The sequence below is a fragment of the Plecotus auritus genome, assembly GCF_963455305.1.
Source record: "Plecotus auritus genome assembly, chromosome: 8".
NCBI lineage: Eukaryota > Metazoa > Chordata > Mammalia > Chiroptera > Vespertilionidae > Plecotus > Plecotus auritus.
The window spans coordinates 47,554,455-47,572,704 of record NC_137782.1 but is presented as its reverse complement, the minus strand read 5'-3'; the positions used below and the strand labels follow the sequence as shown (position 1 = coordinate 47,572,704).

The window sequence follows — 18,250 nt, the reverse complement described above, 5'->3', positions numbered from 1 at the left end:
ATAGTGAATGTACAGAAAGAGAGACTAAAAAAGCAATCCCATTTACCATGGCACCAAAAAAATTAAGATACCTAGGAATAAACTTAACTAAGGAGGTAAAAGACCTATACGTGGATAACTACATGACACTGAAAAAAGAGATAGAGGAAGACGTAAACAGATGGAAGAACATACCATGTTCATGGATTGGGAGAATCAACATCATTACAATGTCCATACTAACCAAAGCAATCTATAGATTCAATGCTCTCCCCTTTAAAATACCAACAGCATATTTCACAGACCTAGAAAAAACTCTCCAAAAATTCATCTGGAATTTAAAAAAAAGACCCCAAATAGCCACAGCAATCCTGAGAAAGAAGAATAAAGTAGGAGGGATCTCAATACCACATTTTAAGCTGTATTACAAAGTCACTGTCCTCAAAACAGCCTGGTACTGGCACAAGAACAGACATATAGATCAATGAAATAGAATAGAGAATCCAGATATCGACCCAAACCACTATGCCCAATTAATATTTGACAAAGGAGGCATGAACATACAAGGGAGTCAAGACAGTCTCTTCAATAAATGGTGTTGGGAAAATTGGACAGCTCCATGCAAAAAAATGAAACTAGATCACCAACTTACACCATACACAAAAATAAACTCAAAATGGATACAGGACTTAAACATAAGACGGGAAACCATAAAAATACTAGAGGAATCCACAGGCAGAAAAATCTCAGACATATGCCGAAAGAACTTCTTCACTGATACTGCCCCTAAGGCAGCCGTGGGCAAACTACGGCCCGCGGGCCGGATGCAGCCCGTTCGGCTGTTCTATCCGGCCCGCAGAGCCGAAAGAGCGGAGGGTTCTCTTGCTCTCCCCTCCGCTCCTTTACTTTGAATTTATATTAGTTCACACAAACACTCCATCCATGCTTTTGTTCCGGCCCTCCAGTCCAGTTTAAGAACCCATTGTGGCCCTCGAGTCAAAAAGTTTGCCCACCCCTGCCCTAAGGCCATGGAAGCCAAAGAGAAAATAAACAAATGGGACTACATCAAAATAAAAAGCTTTTGCACAGCAAAAGAAACCATCAACAGAAAACAAGAAACCCCACTGTATGGGAGAACATATTTGCAAATGTTATCACTGATAAAGGTTTAATCTCCAACATCTACAGGGAGCTTATACAACTTAATAAAAGGAAGATAAATGATCCAATAAAAAAAAAAATGGGCAATGGACCTAATAGAATCTTTTCAAAAGAAGACAGAAGGAAGGCCAAGAGGCACATGAAAACATGCTCAAAGTCACTAATTATCCAAGAGATGCAAATCAAAATGACAATGTGGTACCATCTCATGCCTGTCAGAATGGCAATCATCAACAAATCAACAAACGACAAGTACTGGCGAGGATGCGGAGAAAAAGGAACCCTAGTGCACTGCTGGTGGGAATGCAGACTGGTGCAGCCACTGTGGAGAACAGTATGGAGTTTCCTCCAAAAAACTGAAAATGGAACTCCCATTTGACCCAGTAATCCCACTCCTAGGAATATATCCTAAGAAACTAGAAACACCAATCAGAAAGGATATATGCACCCCTATGTTCATAGCAGCACAATTTACAATAGCTAAGATTTGGAGAATACCGAGGTGCCCGTCAGCAGATGACTGGATCAGAAAACTATGGTACATCTACACAATGGAATACTATGCTGCCATAAAAAAGAAGGAATTCTTACCATTTGTAGCAACCTGGATGGAATTGGAGAACATTATGCTAAGTGAAATAAGCCAGTCAATGAAAGAAAAATACCACATGATCTCACTTATTTGTGGATAATAAAAAACATTATAAACTGATGAACAAAAAGATAGATACAGAGGCAGTAAAGCATCAAACAGACTGTCAAATTACAGGAAGGTTAGGGAGAGGTGGGGGAAATAAGAGATCAACCGAAGGACTTATATGCATGCATATATGAGTAAACAATGGATGCAAAACATTGGAGGGTGAGGGCATGTATGGGAGTGAGGTGGGGGGGGGGCAATGGTAAGATATGTACACATATAATACCTTAGTAAAAAAAAAAAAAAAAAAAAAAAAAAAAAAAAAAAAAAAAGAAGAACTAAGCTGAATTCTTTGCAAAGAATTGGTAACAAGGAGTCACAAATTGTTGAAATTTGCTCCAAATTATGTTGGGCTGCCCAGAAACTTCTGAACTTCGGAAATCAATCTGTCCTAGCTCAAATCGATAATGTTTAAACACTACAAATTCACCTGCTTCTATTTCACCATTTAACATATATTTTGTCCTTACGCTTCCAGCTTAAATAGCAGCACCTGGCGTATTTTATTGATGATAGCAATCTGATACAGTACTTAGTAAGAAAAGAAAAAAATGTATTACTTTTTCTTGTTAACCATAACTCAATTAGAAAACTTTTTCCTAAATGAATGTGTATATTGTGTGTATACAGGTATGCGTATGCACACACACACACACACACACACACCAGCTTTTATTTTTCATTTCTTCGACACCATTTTCTCTTCTTTCTATCAAATGTGTTCAGAACCCACTGAAAGTCATTAATACTTGAACTGACATGGATTTGAGTTCTGAGTTCATAACCCCCTGTAAGTGAAGAGGTCTGTTACCATATGCTTGACAGGACTTATTTCTGAGAGATTTTCAGTCTTGCTCTTCATGGTGTTTTGGGCTGAGCTGGAATTTGAACACAGGCCTATCTGACCATAAACTGTATTTCTTCCTTCATGATTACACAGTATTTCACAAGTTGATAGGTAAAAAATATACATATATAACATATTTATAAATCACATGGGAAGGAATTAATATCACTAAACATCACAGAAAAAAGCTACTCACAAAATTACAAACACTGACATACAGATAACCCATCACCAATGTGTATGTTCTGGATAATATAAAGGTTTGAAAGATAAGGGTTTATATTGACAAGAGCTAAAATTCATGTAAAAATCCTATCTAATAAAAGAGTAATATGCAAATTAACCATCACTCCGCTACACCCACAAGCCATGCCCACAAAGCCATGCCCAACAGCCAATCAGGAGCAAATATGCAAATAAACCCAACCAAGATGGCTACGGCCACAGAGAGCAGGAGGGAGGCTTGGGTTTCCCTGGCAATGGAGGAAGCCAAGCTTTCCACCTGCCCTTGCCAGCCTAGGCCTCCACTCAAGGCTACAAAGTTTCAATGATATAAGACACATAAACCCAAACAGAAATGGCAGCAGCCACAGAGCTGGAAAGAGCAGGAGGCTAGGGTTGCCCCCGGCGATGGAGGAAGCCAAGCTTTCCGCACACCCTGGCCGGCCCAGGCCTCAGCTTAAGGCTACAAAGTTTCGATTATAGAAGATACATAAATCCCAATAGAAATGGCTGCCTCCATGGAGTAAGCAGAAGGCTTGGCTCTGCTCCAGGCTACAAAGTTTCAAATGTAGAAGATAAATAAACCCCAGATACCAGGGCCTCCGCTTGGGTCACCAGAGGGATGGCCGGCCTGCAAACCACCATAGGCCCCTCGCCCAGGCCGCCCCACGCCCCCAGAGAACCCGCACCCTGATCCAGGACACCCTTCAGGGCAAAGCAGCTGGCCCCCACCCGTGCACCAGGCCTCTATCCTATCTAATAAAAGAGTAATATGCAAACTGACCATCACTCCAACACACAAGGTGGCTGCCCCAATGTGGTCAAAGATCCTGCCCCCATGTGGACACAAGATGACCACAAGATGGCCAGCAGGGGAGGGCAGTTGGGAGGGACCAGGCCTGCAAGGGAGGGCAGTTGTGGGCAATCAAGCCTGCAGGGGAGGGCAGTTAGGGGTGACCCGGCCGGCAGAGGAGGGAAGTTGAGGGTGACTGGGTCTGCAGGGAAGGGCAGTTGGGGGGGACTCAGGCCTGCAGGGGAGGGCAGTTAGGGATGACCAGGCCTGCAGGGGAGGGCAGTTAGGGGTGACCAGGCCTGCAGGGGAGGGCAGTTAGGGGTGACCAGGCCTGCAGGGGAGGGCAGTTAGGGGTGACCAGGCCTGCAGGGGAGGGCAGTTAGGGGTGACCAGGCCTGCAGGGGAGGGCAGTTAGGGGTGACCAGGCCTGCAGGGGAAGGCAGTTAGGGGAAAACAGGCTGGCAGGGGAGCAGTTAGGCATCAATCAGGCTGGCAGGGGAGTGGTTAGGGGGTGATCAGGCTGGCAGGCAGAAGCAGTTAGGGGCAGTCAGGAAGGCAGGCAGGCGAGCAGTTGGGAGCCAGCAGTCCTGGATTGTGAGAGGGGTCCCAGATTGGAGAGGGTGCAGGCTGGGCTGAGGGACACACACCCCCGTGCACGAATTTCATGCACCAGCCTCTAGTTAAAAATAAAAAGGAAATCAGAATACAATGTCTTCTTTCCATTCCTAAAATGTATATTCATGAGATTGATTAAGTTTGTAGGCAGCAATTATTAGTCAATTTTCAGTTTCTAGAAACATTTTATTAAATAATTGTTAAATAGGATTTTTACAAAGCAAATTGCATAGAAAAGGTAAAAATGTTTATGTCCCCAGCACTTTCTATGCTTTTTTCCGTCATCTTCTAGTTGGCTGCTCTTAACTACAGAGCTGGTGGGAGGTGAAGGGACAGAGCTGGGCGCCACTCAGTGTCCGTCAGGAAAGAAGGTGTCACCCCGGGCAGAGGGCTTGCCTGTCCTCGGGCAATAGCTGTGCACACAGCTGGCTTCATGGCTGTCCACCTGTCCAGCGGCTGTGGCTGCAGGGCAGAGCGCCTGAGTCCTCAGGGACAGGTCAGTTGCTGCATGAGGTTTTCAAGACATTTCAAATAATAGGCGTTCAGGGGGTTTTCTTCTGAGTCTGAAAAAACTGAGAGAGAAAAATAAAGAGTATGGAGGAACAAGCTGGTAAACTTAGCACTACACCTGAGAGTGGACACACACACACACACACACACACACACACAGACTTAAGTACAATTTCTGTGAGACAAAGTTCTATTTAACTCTTCGACGTACTGGCATTAGGATATTTCACACTGTAAAAAAAAAAATGAACTTACAGAATTCATTTATTTTTAATTAATGGTTTAGCCAAAGAATGTAAACTAAAAACAGTGCAGCTCCATAACGGATCCATTATCCACAATCCCAAATGAATGCCTTGCCTTGTTCTTTCTATGTACCATCCCTCCTAACACCTAAACACTGACAGTAACTCAGTTACCCACGACCTCCAGAAGCTCATGGTCACAGCCAGAAACAAAGCAAAAAAATCTAAAAGCTACTAATAAAAACTCAGACTATAAAAAGGTGGGGAAGACACAGTTCAGTGTCTGACCATAAAAGTGGTCAAAGAACAATGCTCATTGAAAACTTGTATCACTTAAAACGGAAATGCACTTGAAAGGAAAGCCCGCCTCCTGTCCCATGCATCACAGGGCCCAGCGGATATGGGCAATGGGTCTGTTTCTGGAAGACTGACTCAACTCCTGAAGTCAGGTCAGTTTTTCTGTTCAAGGTCAATTCTAATTGGGTCCAGTTCTTATCACCTAAGAACACACTTTAGTATAGTGGTGAGCACTGACAATGCTTTGTACAAGAAAAAAATGTCTTGGAGAAAGATCACAGACATGTTGTAAGAAACCATTATATTTTATTATTTTAAAATGTCACAAGGAAAAGCATGGACCAAATACCAGCACACTGATCAATGCTTCAAACCAAAAAGTTCCTCAAACATTATTGTAAAACATCAGTGTAAAAAAAACTGCTTTTTTTTTGCTGCGAACTGCCCAAATATTTCATTCATTATTCACTGAACAGCTTCCAAGTTTAAACTGCAATCTCTCATGATGAAACTTACTTTTCTTTGCTTTGGAATATGCTTCATCCACTCTTCTTTTTACTGATGAATTTTTCAAAGTCGTTTTTGCCTGGAGATAACATGGAACAAGCCATGAATTAGACTTGTTTTCATGTGTTAGGGATCAGGATACAATCCTCACTCTGCTGTTCTGACCACAGTAGTAAGCAGGATGTTATAAAATGTAGTAACGAAGCTAGAGAATTAGATATTAGCACATGCCATCACGGTGTCATCACACCCTTCCCTCCCTAACTCGATTCTTCTCTCCTGCCCCTTATTCTTCCTTCCCTTTCCCCTTCTCCCTAATCTCAATGCACTATTTTAAACTACTTCAGCTTAGCTTTAGTTATTTCACATTCCCTCAAACCTCAGGTTTCAGATCAAGCATACCACATTACCGGTCAACAAATATCCACTAAGTGACGACAGAGTGTCACATCCTGTGAGAGGACACAAGGGTGAGAGGGACAGCAGCCGCCTCCGTCCCTGTGTGCGTGGACACCACCCAGCGGGAAGAACATGCAGACAAGCGATGGCAGCTGAGAAGCCCATGGGGATGGGTGTTTATGCTCACACTGTCACCAGGCCACTATTTAATTGCTAGACAACGTGAGCATTTCTCTCAGGAGTGAGATATCTGTAGTGAGAGAACAGGCACCAGTCCCCACCTGCCTGCCCCCGGGACCTGCACTGCAGCCTGAGGACTGAGCTCCTTCAAAACTCAGTGACTTCAGGTACCTGAGATAGGGAGGCCCCTCACTGTATAAAACTTTGCTATTTGGTTTTATTTCAAGATGCATTTTTCCTTGGCACTTCTTTTAGCAGAAATAATCTATATTAACATTGCACCAATACGGCAAATCAACTTATTCTAACAGAGAAAATTCACTCAAAAGTGAGACTCTTCTGAGATGAGAGAGCCCGTGAACTGATTAGATGAGGAAGACATGAAGTGACGGTTTACTAATTGTATGAAGGCATGCATGGGCCACAGGCTCCGAGCTCTAGCTGACACTCCTCTGAGGTCCCTGGCTGCCTGAGAGGTTGGTGTCCGCCAACGTACGACAAAGATTATTAAAACTCACCTTCTGGTAATTGTGAATCAGAGCCCAAAGTGCAGCTGCGCCGATCCTCTGAGCACTAGGACTCTCACTTTCCAGACAGGCAGCCAGCACACTAATCACTTTTTCTAATAAAAGAGACATTTAAAAAAGTTCAGTCCCAGACATTACCTGGTATATATTAAACCAGTCAGATGCCCTGTCCTCCCATCAGATGCATACAAAGTTGGTATCACTGTGGCAAAAACTATCTTCATAGTATGTGGCAGAGGGAGGACAACCTGTCAAGTTTTCACAACAGACACAGAGCGGCCAAGAAAGCAGCAGCGGCCTCATGGTTCTTGGCCCTAATTCAACAATGGCACAGTCATGTAAAGACAATAGTGGAGAAGTAATTACACAGTGAGTTATATTAATGAGCTCTGCAGTTAGAGCTCACATGCTGTGTGCAGGAAAACGGGTTTGCTCTTGTGATAACTTTTAAAGACTGTTACATGAACATATCAATAGCACGGGCTTCTACAAAATAACAGTGAAGTAATACCATCTGAGGTAAGCCTTTTACAGAAGAACTGGACATACTGGAGAAATGTTTGTGTGGATGTGTGTGTCAGAGGAAAAGTGATTTAAAGGGAGATCAACCCACAAGGTAGGCCCCTTTTTCGCACAGCCAGCCAGAGGATGAAATCAAGACTTGGAAATTATCCTCAGCAGCTACTGGCTTTAGGTGAAGATGTAGAGAAGTCGGTGCCAAGGAGATGCCAGGGTGTTTCAGACATTACATGAAGCTGTTTTATTACTTACTTTTACATATCATTACATTGAATCATTTTCCTCTACAGTACGTGATTTAAAATCCTGAGACACTGTTATGGGGATGCTGTGCCCGGGTTACGCCCCATCTGCTGGAGCATCTCACTACAGAGCAGCCTGGCAGAGGGCTGTCTGTCCACTCACTGCTTCACACTCCAACCACAGTGCCACTCTACTTCAGGGACTTAATAAATACTAGTTGGATGAAAGATTCCATAATTAAAGCAAACAGAATGCTTTTTCGGTGATTCTATTTAGGGTTTTTAAAAGAAATTTGAAGGAATTTAAAGTCTTTACAGAGGAAAAAAAAAGCATCTGCTCCATAAAATGAGCTCTGAGCAGTGGGGACAGTGTGGGTGGAGGTGGGTGGGGTGCTGTTTCCTGTCCACACACCACTGTCTACCCTCACCCGCTTTCCATGGTCCCCTGCTTCTCCTCTATCATAATACACCATAGCTAGCCTGTATCAACAGCTGTCCCATCACAGCCGTTATGGCAGGTGACAGGTGGCAGCACATACTCTTGGGGACATCATTGAATGGTGTGTCCATCTGATATCACCCAGCAATGTTGTTACACATGGTACCAATACTCAGATGATCTACACAGATTTATCATTACTCCTTTTACCATGTACTATCTCTTAAAATGCTTCAATAAAGTACACATACAGGTCAATAATATGCTGCCCCTTCTGATAATGCAAGTGGATCAATTTTTTAAAAAACACATTTTATTGTGAAACATAACCTGCATACAAAATACACATGAACCTGCAACTAATATTGTATATCGATTATCATTTTTTTTAAAACACATAAAACATTTGCAAGTCTATTTGTAAGGTATGAAATGAATTCCCACATTAACACAGAAATAACATCAGGAGACTAGATAACAGTAAAATATAATTAAGTAATTAAGAAGTGAAGGGTTTTGAATATTTATTACCTTTCTTCTTAGGGATACTGAGTTAATTTTAAGATTAGGGATGTCATGTTGGTAGCCTGAAATCAACTATAATAAGAATATTTGCACCATAAAAACCAGCAAATGCTACAAACCAATTCAAAGCTGACTGACCAAACTTCTGAAAGCTTCCCATGCATTTCCACATTCAATAACTATCCTGAGGAAAACAGAATCACAGCTGCACCCATGAAGAATGTGAGCAGAATCATTTCCACTCACTTGGAAAACTCCGTTTCACAGAGAAACCCCTCCAAGGAAAAATTAAGTGGAAAACATGAAAGGAAACGAGAATTCATGTATCTTGAGCATCTGCCATGAACCATAAACAGTGTAGGCACTTGATGTGTTTATAAATGAATTTCTATGAACACCAAGGAAGGAGGGATCACTGTATAGATGAGGAAATGGGGTCAGAGAAGCTGCCCAGTGATGCTGGAGTGATCACATGAGTGGTGTGTGGGGTCTATCAACCACAGCTCTTCTCCTTTCCCCCCCGATAACAGTATCTCCTTAAAAAAATCCCTCCCTTTGAAAGTCACACAGCCCTCACAGAAACAGCATATGGTTACAGAAAAAGATCTTCCCATTTCTCTTTCTGCTTCAAAATTTTTCTGATCGATCCCCAGTCCTCGCCTCTACCTGCTCTACATCTCAGAGAAGGAAGTCTCTGTAAGGCTACTTTCACCACGTGCATGGGTCCTGCACACTCCTGCCTGCCGATGATCTCTATCATCCATATCCACTGACAGCTGTGAGCACAGACACGATTCTAAGTGCTACAGATGAACATGAAGAAATCAGACAATGACCTGTGACTTGTAAGAGTGTATGTTCTACTGTGGGCAGACTAGGCATAAACAGACATATCCCCAAAACACAGAGTGTCTCAGCCAATGGTCAGTCACGCTGCGGAGAAAAATAAAACGAGGAAAGGAGACAGAGTGAGCGGGAAGGGAGAGGAGGCAGGGAGGCAGCGTAAGGGCTGGCTTCACTGGCACCCAGAATTTTCTCAAAGCCTAGAAGAATGAAGGGAGGACATGATGAAGCCAGAGTCCCCGCTCACCCTCCTCCTCTGTGCTACCTCCTGGACCCAGTGTGTCCCCCAGCGATATGACCTGTCAACCCCGGAGACTCGAGGTAATTCCTTAAGGGCTGGAGCCACACCTGACTCATGCCTGCCTCATTCTCACAGCCTCTGCCTCCCTCGGTGCCTTGAACACAGTGGGGGTTTCATAACCACCTGGCAAATAATTTATAAAACTATTTTGTGTCTCAATCTGAATGGAATATGCTATGAACCACCATATGTATAAAGGGATGTGTGTGTCTATGTGAGGCATATAAAGTGGATACGCACCATTGGCCAGGATCTTGGGCTTATTGGCAGGACTGAAGCAAATGTTATGAAAAATAAGGAGAGGCAGACAAGGGCTGCGCTTGTGCTTGAACTTGCTCATCTCTGTCAGCAAGTCTAAGCCGCCATCAAGCCGCAGGATCATCTGCTGCCCATCTTCTCCATACGATATGTTCAGGAGCAACTTCAACCAGAGAATGGTCAGATTACTAAGACGTTTATTTTCTCCTTTCGGCAATGTGAGAGACAGGAAGTTCTGCAAGAAGTTAGTCTGCGGATAAATAGAAAGAACATTATTTTCTTTTTGAGTCTTTGCATTCCTAGTCCCTCAGAGACCAATTAACCAGCATTCTACTCTCTTTTTCCCACCTTTAATGTTTCATTCCTTCAATACCTCCCATATAACCCATCTTTATTGTTTCCAGGTATAAGTGAAAAAATGGAGAACAAAATAGCTTCAAATTTTAATTCTAAATAATTCTTTTCTGGTGATGGATAAGACAGTTACAGTCGACTCAATTACTTAGGATTGATAATTCAGTTTGGGGATTATTTTAGGCCTCTTGAGTTTTCTCTTTCGGTCTGCCTTCTGGCAATTTTGCTACTCATTAAAAGTTATCCTATGGGGAGGAAAAAGAACCAAAACCCATTGATGATTGCCAGAGGAGAGAGGGGAGGGGAATGGGTGAAAAGGGTGAAAGGGAATAAGAGCTACAAGCTTCCAGTTATACAATAAATAAGCCCTGGGGGTGTAAAGTACAGCACAGGGAAAATAATCAATAATATCGTAATAACTGTGTATGTGACAGATGGGGACTACACTTACTATGGTGATCACATCGTACGGTATAAATGTTAAATTACTACATTCTACACTTGAAACTACTATAACACTGTATGTCAACTATACTTTAATAAAAAATAAACTAAAAATAAGTAAAAACTTTAAAATTAAAGAAAAAAAGAAAGAAAACCCAAAGCAGTCCTGGACACCAGGTAACAACCCTGGTAGGACTGAGGATACCTGAATCTTTACAGCTACATGAGTGCTAAAATAACCTGTAGGTACAGCTTGTGTTCTGTTTACCCCAGCTGTTTCTCTTTACAGATTTCTCATGGCTACATGTCACTCTAGTAAACTTAGAGACCAGAAAGCTCCATCACTTAAAGTATAAGAGTCATTTCAACCTCCCAATAAAATGCTTCCACAAAACCGCAGCACACCCCTAACTATGTGAAAGACAGTAACTTATCGTCTAGAATAATCTACATGCAAAGAAAGAATGAATGAAAGTACCATATGAGGAAGCAGCCCAAGAGAGCATGGGGACCATGGCCAGGCGCACAAGTGATCCAGGAGCAGGAACGTGATCACTTAACTTTCATAACTGCCCTGAAGGTCTCATCATCTCATCTCTCTCCCAGTTTCATAACCTACTCTGGCTTATTTCCTGGATCCTCCTGCAGCTAAATCACAATGATGGCTTGAATCTATGAAATAAATTTAACTTTTATGTAAAATAACTCTGAGTGTGTGGATGGAGCCAGCTACAAAGATATTAGCGACATCGCACAAGCACCAAGCAGGCTGGGGAACCCCATGCCCACTTGCACTGCATGGGCCCTCACTCGCACCTACTTCTCATCTGTTGGTCCAAATTAGCGTTTTTTATATTCATCCTGTGCGTCTCCCATGTAGCTAGATTCTGCCATGACAGTGGAAATCTGGGGCTGACGATAGTGATAAACTATATGGCAGTGCTTCAAAGGAAATATGCTATGGGCATTCCTTCTTTTTTGCTGGGCCCACCGATGCTTTTTAACAGTTTCCCACATCAGGTGAAACGTGCTGAAACATGTCATGATAGAGAGAAAGCAGACACTTTCGAATCTGAGTTGTACATGTTCTAATGCTTGCAGCTGAGGAACAGAGAGGGATGCTGTAGGTGTCCAGGCTCATTATCACTTACTATAGCCGAGGAAAAACAACATAGGTGACCTACAGCTCACAGTCTGATCACACCAATATCAAAATATTCTTAATCAGAGAGTGAGAGCTGAAGATGCCTTAGATATAATATTGTTTAACCTAATAATTTTAAAAATGAAGAAACTGAATATGTTAAAAGGAGAAAGTCTCCTTTAAGTAAGTCTTAAAAGTCACACTTCAGACCTGAGGTTGGGACCCACACTGCACTTGGGTGTTCCTACTTTGCTTCCTACCTGTATGTTCTGCAAGGAGATGGAGAAAGCACTGCGCCTGATTTGTGCTCTTGCATATGAGGAAAGACAGTAATCACGCAGCCACTTCAAAATGACTCCATGCACATACAGATACACACACACTCACACTCAAAGTCACCCACACTCATAGCCACTCACACACTCATTCACACACACACACACAGAGACACATATGTGAAGAAAATATCTAGCCATGAGCTGGAAGTAAAAGCTGGCTCCAATGAGAGCAGTGGTTTCCTGATTTGCACCTTCTGCCAATTTACTTGGTGTGAATACCACCACTATGGCTGATTTCAAGATATTGCCCAGAGTCAACTGGCCTGCAAATTCCTGAAAATTAAAGAGAACACTCCTGAGTCCACATGAGTTAGCTCCAACACATCACTGAAAAGCTCCTTCCTTACTCAAGACTGCTATTTGGAGATTTCATTCAAAGTGGGATTTTTAGTGGGGAGCAGGGGGGAGATGACAGAGTAGAGGAAAAGGAAACTCAATTCTTATGAATGCTGTGAACATTTGCAATTTATTTTGGCCTTCATGTAAAAGAAAGAGAAGTACTCAAATAATCAGCATTTACTACTAAGTAACATCCAATTCACATTTTAGGGATTCTGTTGACATGCCCCTGAATACAGTCTAACTGAATAGCTGTGCTGGAATTTATTCTGACCATTCAACCCTTTTAAGTACTCTAAGTTAAATCGGTGACCAGAGTCAAGTTTAGGCACTGGATCCCAGGGGACTGATAAAATCACCTCTTTGGTCATAAAGAACTTAGGTCTAATTTGGGAGAAAAAGGAACCATGATTTCATAAACCATTTTGACTACAAAATTGAACTGAAATTTACTGCTCAATTTGGTCTTGTTTAAATACCAGTATATTACTTTATGATTTCAAATAAACGTAAGACAGCTGCCTTTCTAAAACCCTCATTTTTGAGAGTGATAAAATATAATCCAAAGCTAAGAAGACAAACTAGAAGGAAATGGTTTGATCATATTCTAGCTTCTGTTACTTTTCATGTATCAACAATCAACTGGCTTTAAGCAAAGTGACCCTCTTAATCCTTTCACAATCCTTTAAAATAAAATGCCTTGAAAGCAGATTAACCCAAGACTGAGTTCTAGACTTCCCACACATATTCTTGATGGGCAGGAATATTTTACTACCTTTTCTACTATGGAAAGGAGTTTAAGTACTTACTTTCTGAATTACTCCTTTACAGTCATGAGACAAGGCCAGGTTTGAAAGGAACATGAAGACCATCTGCTGGACTGTGGGGTTCTCAAGAGGCACCTGGGAAGCCAACTTCAGGATACACAGCATCAAGGAGCTGCTGGGGGCTCCTCTGTACACAGCTAGAACGGGATACTGTCCAGAACTTGACCAGCAAAGAGAACTGCAACCTTAAAAACAACAGCTCATCACAACATCTTCTCAGTTTCACTGTTGAGTTCAGAACAACCTCAGCTGTAAAACACATCAGTCTATCGAGTGACATGAATCTGCAAACTGCACATCAGCACCGAGGCTGGTGTTGTCTGTGGTCAGCCTAGTGGGCTACTGTTCTCACTAAGGGCCCCAAGATCGCAATTCAGCATTTAAAAGCACTAGGGGTAGCCCTGGCCGGTGTGGCTCAGTGGTAGTGCGTCAGCCCTCAGACCAACGGTTATGGGTTCGATTCCTGGTCAAGGACATGTACCTGGGTTGCAGGTTCGTTCCTCGGCCTTGCTCAAGCAGGAGGCAACCAATCGATGTGTCTCTCTCACATCAATGTTTCTCTCTCTCTCTCCCCCCAACACCTGCACGCCCCTCTCTTCCACTCTCTCTTTAAAAAAAAAAAAAAAAAATCAATGGGAAAAATATCCTTGGGTGAGGATTATCAAACAAACAAACAAACAAAAAACCCACCATACATTGTTTATTTTTTTATAAAGACTAAAATAAGCATGATAGGTTTTTAAAATAGTTCCCAAATAAGACATCTAATTAAATAGGAACAGAATATTAGAAATGGGAGGTAACTTGGTCTAAGGCAGTGGTCGGCAAACTCATTAGTCAACAGAGCCAAATATCAACAGTACAACGATTGAAATTTCTTTTGAGAGAAAGCCAAAATTTTTAAACTTAAACTTCTTCTAACGCCACTTCTTCAAAATAGACTCGCCCAGGCTGTGGTATTTTGTGGAAGAGCCACACTCAAGGGGCCAAAGAGCTGCATGTGGCTTGCGAGCCGCAGTTCGGCGACCACGGGTCTAAGGCATTCATTTTACAAAAGAGAAAAAAAGAAGCACAATAATTCTGCAGTGGGGTGGCAGGACAAATGCTACAGCCATAGATGCCAGATGAAGGCACGGGCTTGGAGAAGACAGTGACCTGCTCAAAGTCACACAGCCCATAAGCAGCAAGAGCTGGCAGTGGCATCAACTGGTTTTCCAGAGTCTCATGTCTTCTCAGTAAATTATACAACCATGTGGGACTTATCAAGGGAAAAAGATCATCACGAAGGAATCAGAAATAAATCTGATTATACTGCAACATGAACCAAAAGTTAGTTAACTTGTGAAGGCCAGCTTAAGTATAACACCAGAGTCAAACTCCTTCTGTAAAATAAACTCACGCAAGGCCAGCAAACCCAAATAAGTACATTGATCTTTCTTGTGTGTACACTTTACAGCAGTATCTAATAGCAATGTGTCCATTAACTGTTACATAAAACTGTCACCAATGATGCGATTTTGCTTGGAAGCAAATCAAACAGGAAAATAGAAAGTTTCTTCCTCAATTTAGTTAACTAATCACATTCTAATAAAAAAAAATCAATGGGAAAAATATCCTTGGGTGAGGATTAACAAACAAACAAACAAAAAACAATTTTAAGTATAAAAGTAACGCAGATAATAGTTTCAAAAGATTGATATTAAAATAAATGTCTTTGCTCAATATTTAGCAACTGATTCTTTTTTTTCTCTTTTCTTCCCTTAACCCTAAGTTAAGGAGGAAGGGTAGGGTAGAGAAGGTGATATGGAGACATAACACTCCACACACCACAATGAAAGTTCAGCAACCTGTTTAGATCAGTTTGTGTCGACCATGGACAAGCTGAGTGGACTGTAGCTCAAGAGAGGAGGCCGAGGCCAGTCAGACTATCAGGGAGTCAGATAAACTTCACACTGGGTGGTGACTACACGGGCTCTGGACTGTTCTGAGTTCCAATTCTTTCTCTGATTATCTTTTGCTATTTAGAGAACCCAACTGCTGAGCTGCTGAATGTTGACAGAATAAAATGCATAAACTTGCCAACCAGTTAAACCTGACATTTATGACCCTAACTTCCCAATGGAAAATTCACACCACCAGCAATCCTATTTTACCTCCCTAACAGGCTCTCCTTCCCTCCACTTGAACAGCCACTTCTCACCTTCTCATCTCTTCTCAAATCACCTCTACCCTGCCTATCTCCCTCAGCCTCTAAAAATGCACGGCCCATAGGAGGCACTCAATAAAATGCTGTGAAAGGAATGAATGAAAGAGGCACCCCAACTACTACCAAACCAACAGAATCTAGAACTACCTCTCATCATACCAGTGTCCTGCTCTCATATCTGTAACAGTTTTAACTTTTACCTGATTTTTAAGGTCTTACAGCATAATTTTCACTCTCAATTTTCCTATTAAATTCAATTTCCCACTGATATTATCAAGCCAGTTTCTCCCTCTCTATTCCTTGAGCTGTGTATAATGTCTTCCTATCTCAACAGACATACTAACATTTCTGTCTGTTCTCATGACACCTACAAGAAAGTATGCCTTTAACCAGCATATCTTCAATAAAAAGGTGAAACACTCCAGACTATGTACTCATTTTCCCAGTACACTTTCACAACATTACATAAAATTAGTATTTTAATATATTTTATTCCTGGAAGGTAGTATTGGGTCTATTTACCATTTGGAAAATTTGCTGTATAGACACAAAGTAGCTGCAGAGCAATTTGCATCAATGAATCATCCATCAAAAGCCAGGGCCAGAGAGAGTGCAGGACGGGGACAAGATGAGCTTCAAGAGCTGCTTCCTGTTACAGAAAGGAAATAAAGACAGCATTAGTCTGAATGTAGTAAAATATAAAATTAAACCAAATCCAAAACAATCGTCACCAACATAAGGAGCTAACCACCGAATTTATCTTTGCTCTGATAGCGCGAGCTGGCTTCAAAGCCCTTGTCCCCAGACTGTCCTACGAGCCTGGCAGTATCAAGAGGTCCCGTCCACCCCGAAGTGACCAGGATATACACCTTTGGTAAGAAATGCAGAAAAACAGCCCAGCTGGTGTGGCTCAGCAGCTGAGCACTGACCCAGGAACCAAGAGGTCACAGGTTTGATTCCCAGTCAGGGCACATGCTCAGATTGCGGGCTTAATCCCCAGTGCGGGGTATGCAGGAGGCAGCCAGTCAATGATGTTTCTCTTTCATCAATGTTTCTATCTCTCTGTACCTCTCCTTTCCTCTCTCTCTAAATATCAAGAAAAACACATTTTTTTTTTTAAAAAAGAAATGCATAAAAACAGCTTTAAACATGTCAGGTAAAGCAGGAGGGTGCTATCTCACACACTGAATAACTGTAAATGCTCTGATATGGTTAAGAAATGGGATTTTCTGGTAAAGTAAACATTTTGCTAAACGAGTTCTTCCTCTCCCTCTATGTGAATGTATGTGTACCCAAATCTGGTATATGTGGACAGATTGATCAGGGGTAGATTACGGCTTTTAAGTCATCTGAGTATAGTAAAATTCAGTTAAAATAGCATGTTGAATCAATAAATTCTTAAGTAACTCATAGTTTTTATTACAAAGATCAGTTACCACTGGGAAAATACTATTTGCAGCAAACGCAGCCATTTTAAATGAACCGGAATCAGTAGGCAATTTGCGGACCCATGGGCACACAAGTAGGAGCTCATATCAATACACACACCCTACAGAACTTTATGCAGCATCAATGGCAGAAGAGAGTAGGAAGTTACTCCCAGCCATTCCCGTGCTCCCCACTCCTCCTGAGGATGGGCCTGAACACAGCCCTATGACTGCAGCAGGTGACCTTGCTTCTGTTTCAGCCGAGACGGAAACGAGCAGGTGTAAGCTCCTTCTCGACTCCGCATTCTGTCCACACAGTTCACCTGTGTTTTGCCCACTCCCCCGTCCTGCCTGGCAGTGAGGAATGGCAGTTCCTGTGCTGGAGACTGACATGTCCATCTGTGTTCTGGAACATGGCCCAGCTGCCCCTCATGGCTCTTGATCCATCAATTAGTTCTTTTCTCCCTGTCACTTTAATAACTAGTCCCCAGATTGATTTCTTGTTCACATTCAGATTACAGAAAAACAAACACACAGACTAACTTCCTTTAATGCTACGTGTCCTAAATTAGAAATCTAGACCAAGCTTCTAGAAAGAATACCCTTGTTGCTGTCACTGCCCACCTCTTACTTAATCTTCAGCTTACTTTGGTATACTTTCCGTCCTATGGTACTAAGAAGGCCACGCCCATCTTTGCAGTTACCAAACACTCATCTATTACATGTCATTTTTCCTTTACCTCCTTGGATCCTCTCTAGCCTGGATTATCTCCGAACTCTCTCCAGCATTCCCTTCTCCGTTCTTTTCTTCATTATATTTTCCAAGGATATGACCTGGACTTTCACTCTACACTCTCCTGGGAAATTTCAATAACAGTCACAGCTATCAGTACAAACACTACCTATGCACTGATAACCCCTAACATCCCAGCCTGTTTCACCCCTCGGAGCCCAGAGCTATGTATCTACTAATGACCAGCCATGTTCCACTCAGGCGTCCTACAGACACTGTGCTAAAGTGTCAGACCTGAATGGGAGGCTCTCTCACACCTACGCTCATTC

The 18,250-nt window shown here is 42.3% G+C and overlaps 1 protein-coding gene across 5 annotated transcripts in view; it reads right to left on the bottom strand.

Moving 5' to 3' along the window:
- Window positions 1–4,486: 4,486 nt before the first annotated feature.
- RTTN (rotatin) overlaps window positions 4,487–18,250 on the bottom strand; it is a 129,590-nt gene continuing 115,826 nt past the window's right edge. For 4 of the 5 annotated variants that reach the window (XR_013961539.1, XM_080686468.1, XM_080686470.1 and 1 more), the window contains 6 exons: window positions 16,284–16,410; window positions 13,538–13,740; window positions 10,092–10,359; window positions 6,974–7,077; window positions 5,886–5,955; window positions 4,487–4,889 (listed from right to left, as the gene is read on the bottom strand). Coding sequence is in view for 4 of the 5 variants with exons in the window: in XM_080686468.1 (XP_080542594.1) it covers window positions 4,804–4,889; window positions 5,886–5,955; window positions 6,974–7,077; window positions 10,092–10,359; window positions 13,538–13,740; window positions 16,284–16,410 (858 nt within the window). In the remaining variant the exon portion in view is untranslated. The remainder of the gene's footprint in view (window positions 4,890–5,885; window positions 5,956–6,973; window positions 7,078–10,091; window positions 10,360–13,537; window positions 13,741–16,283; window positions 16,411–18,250) is intronic. The other variant, XM_080686469.1, reaches the window with a different exon arrangement.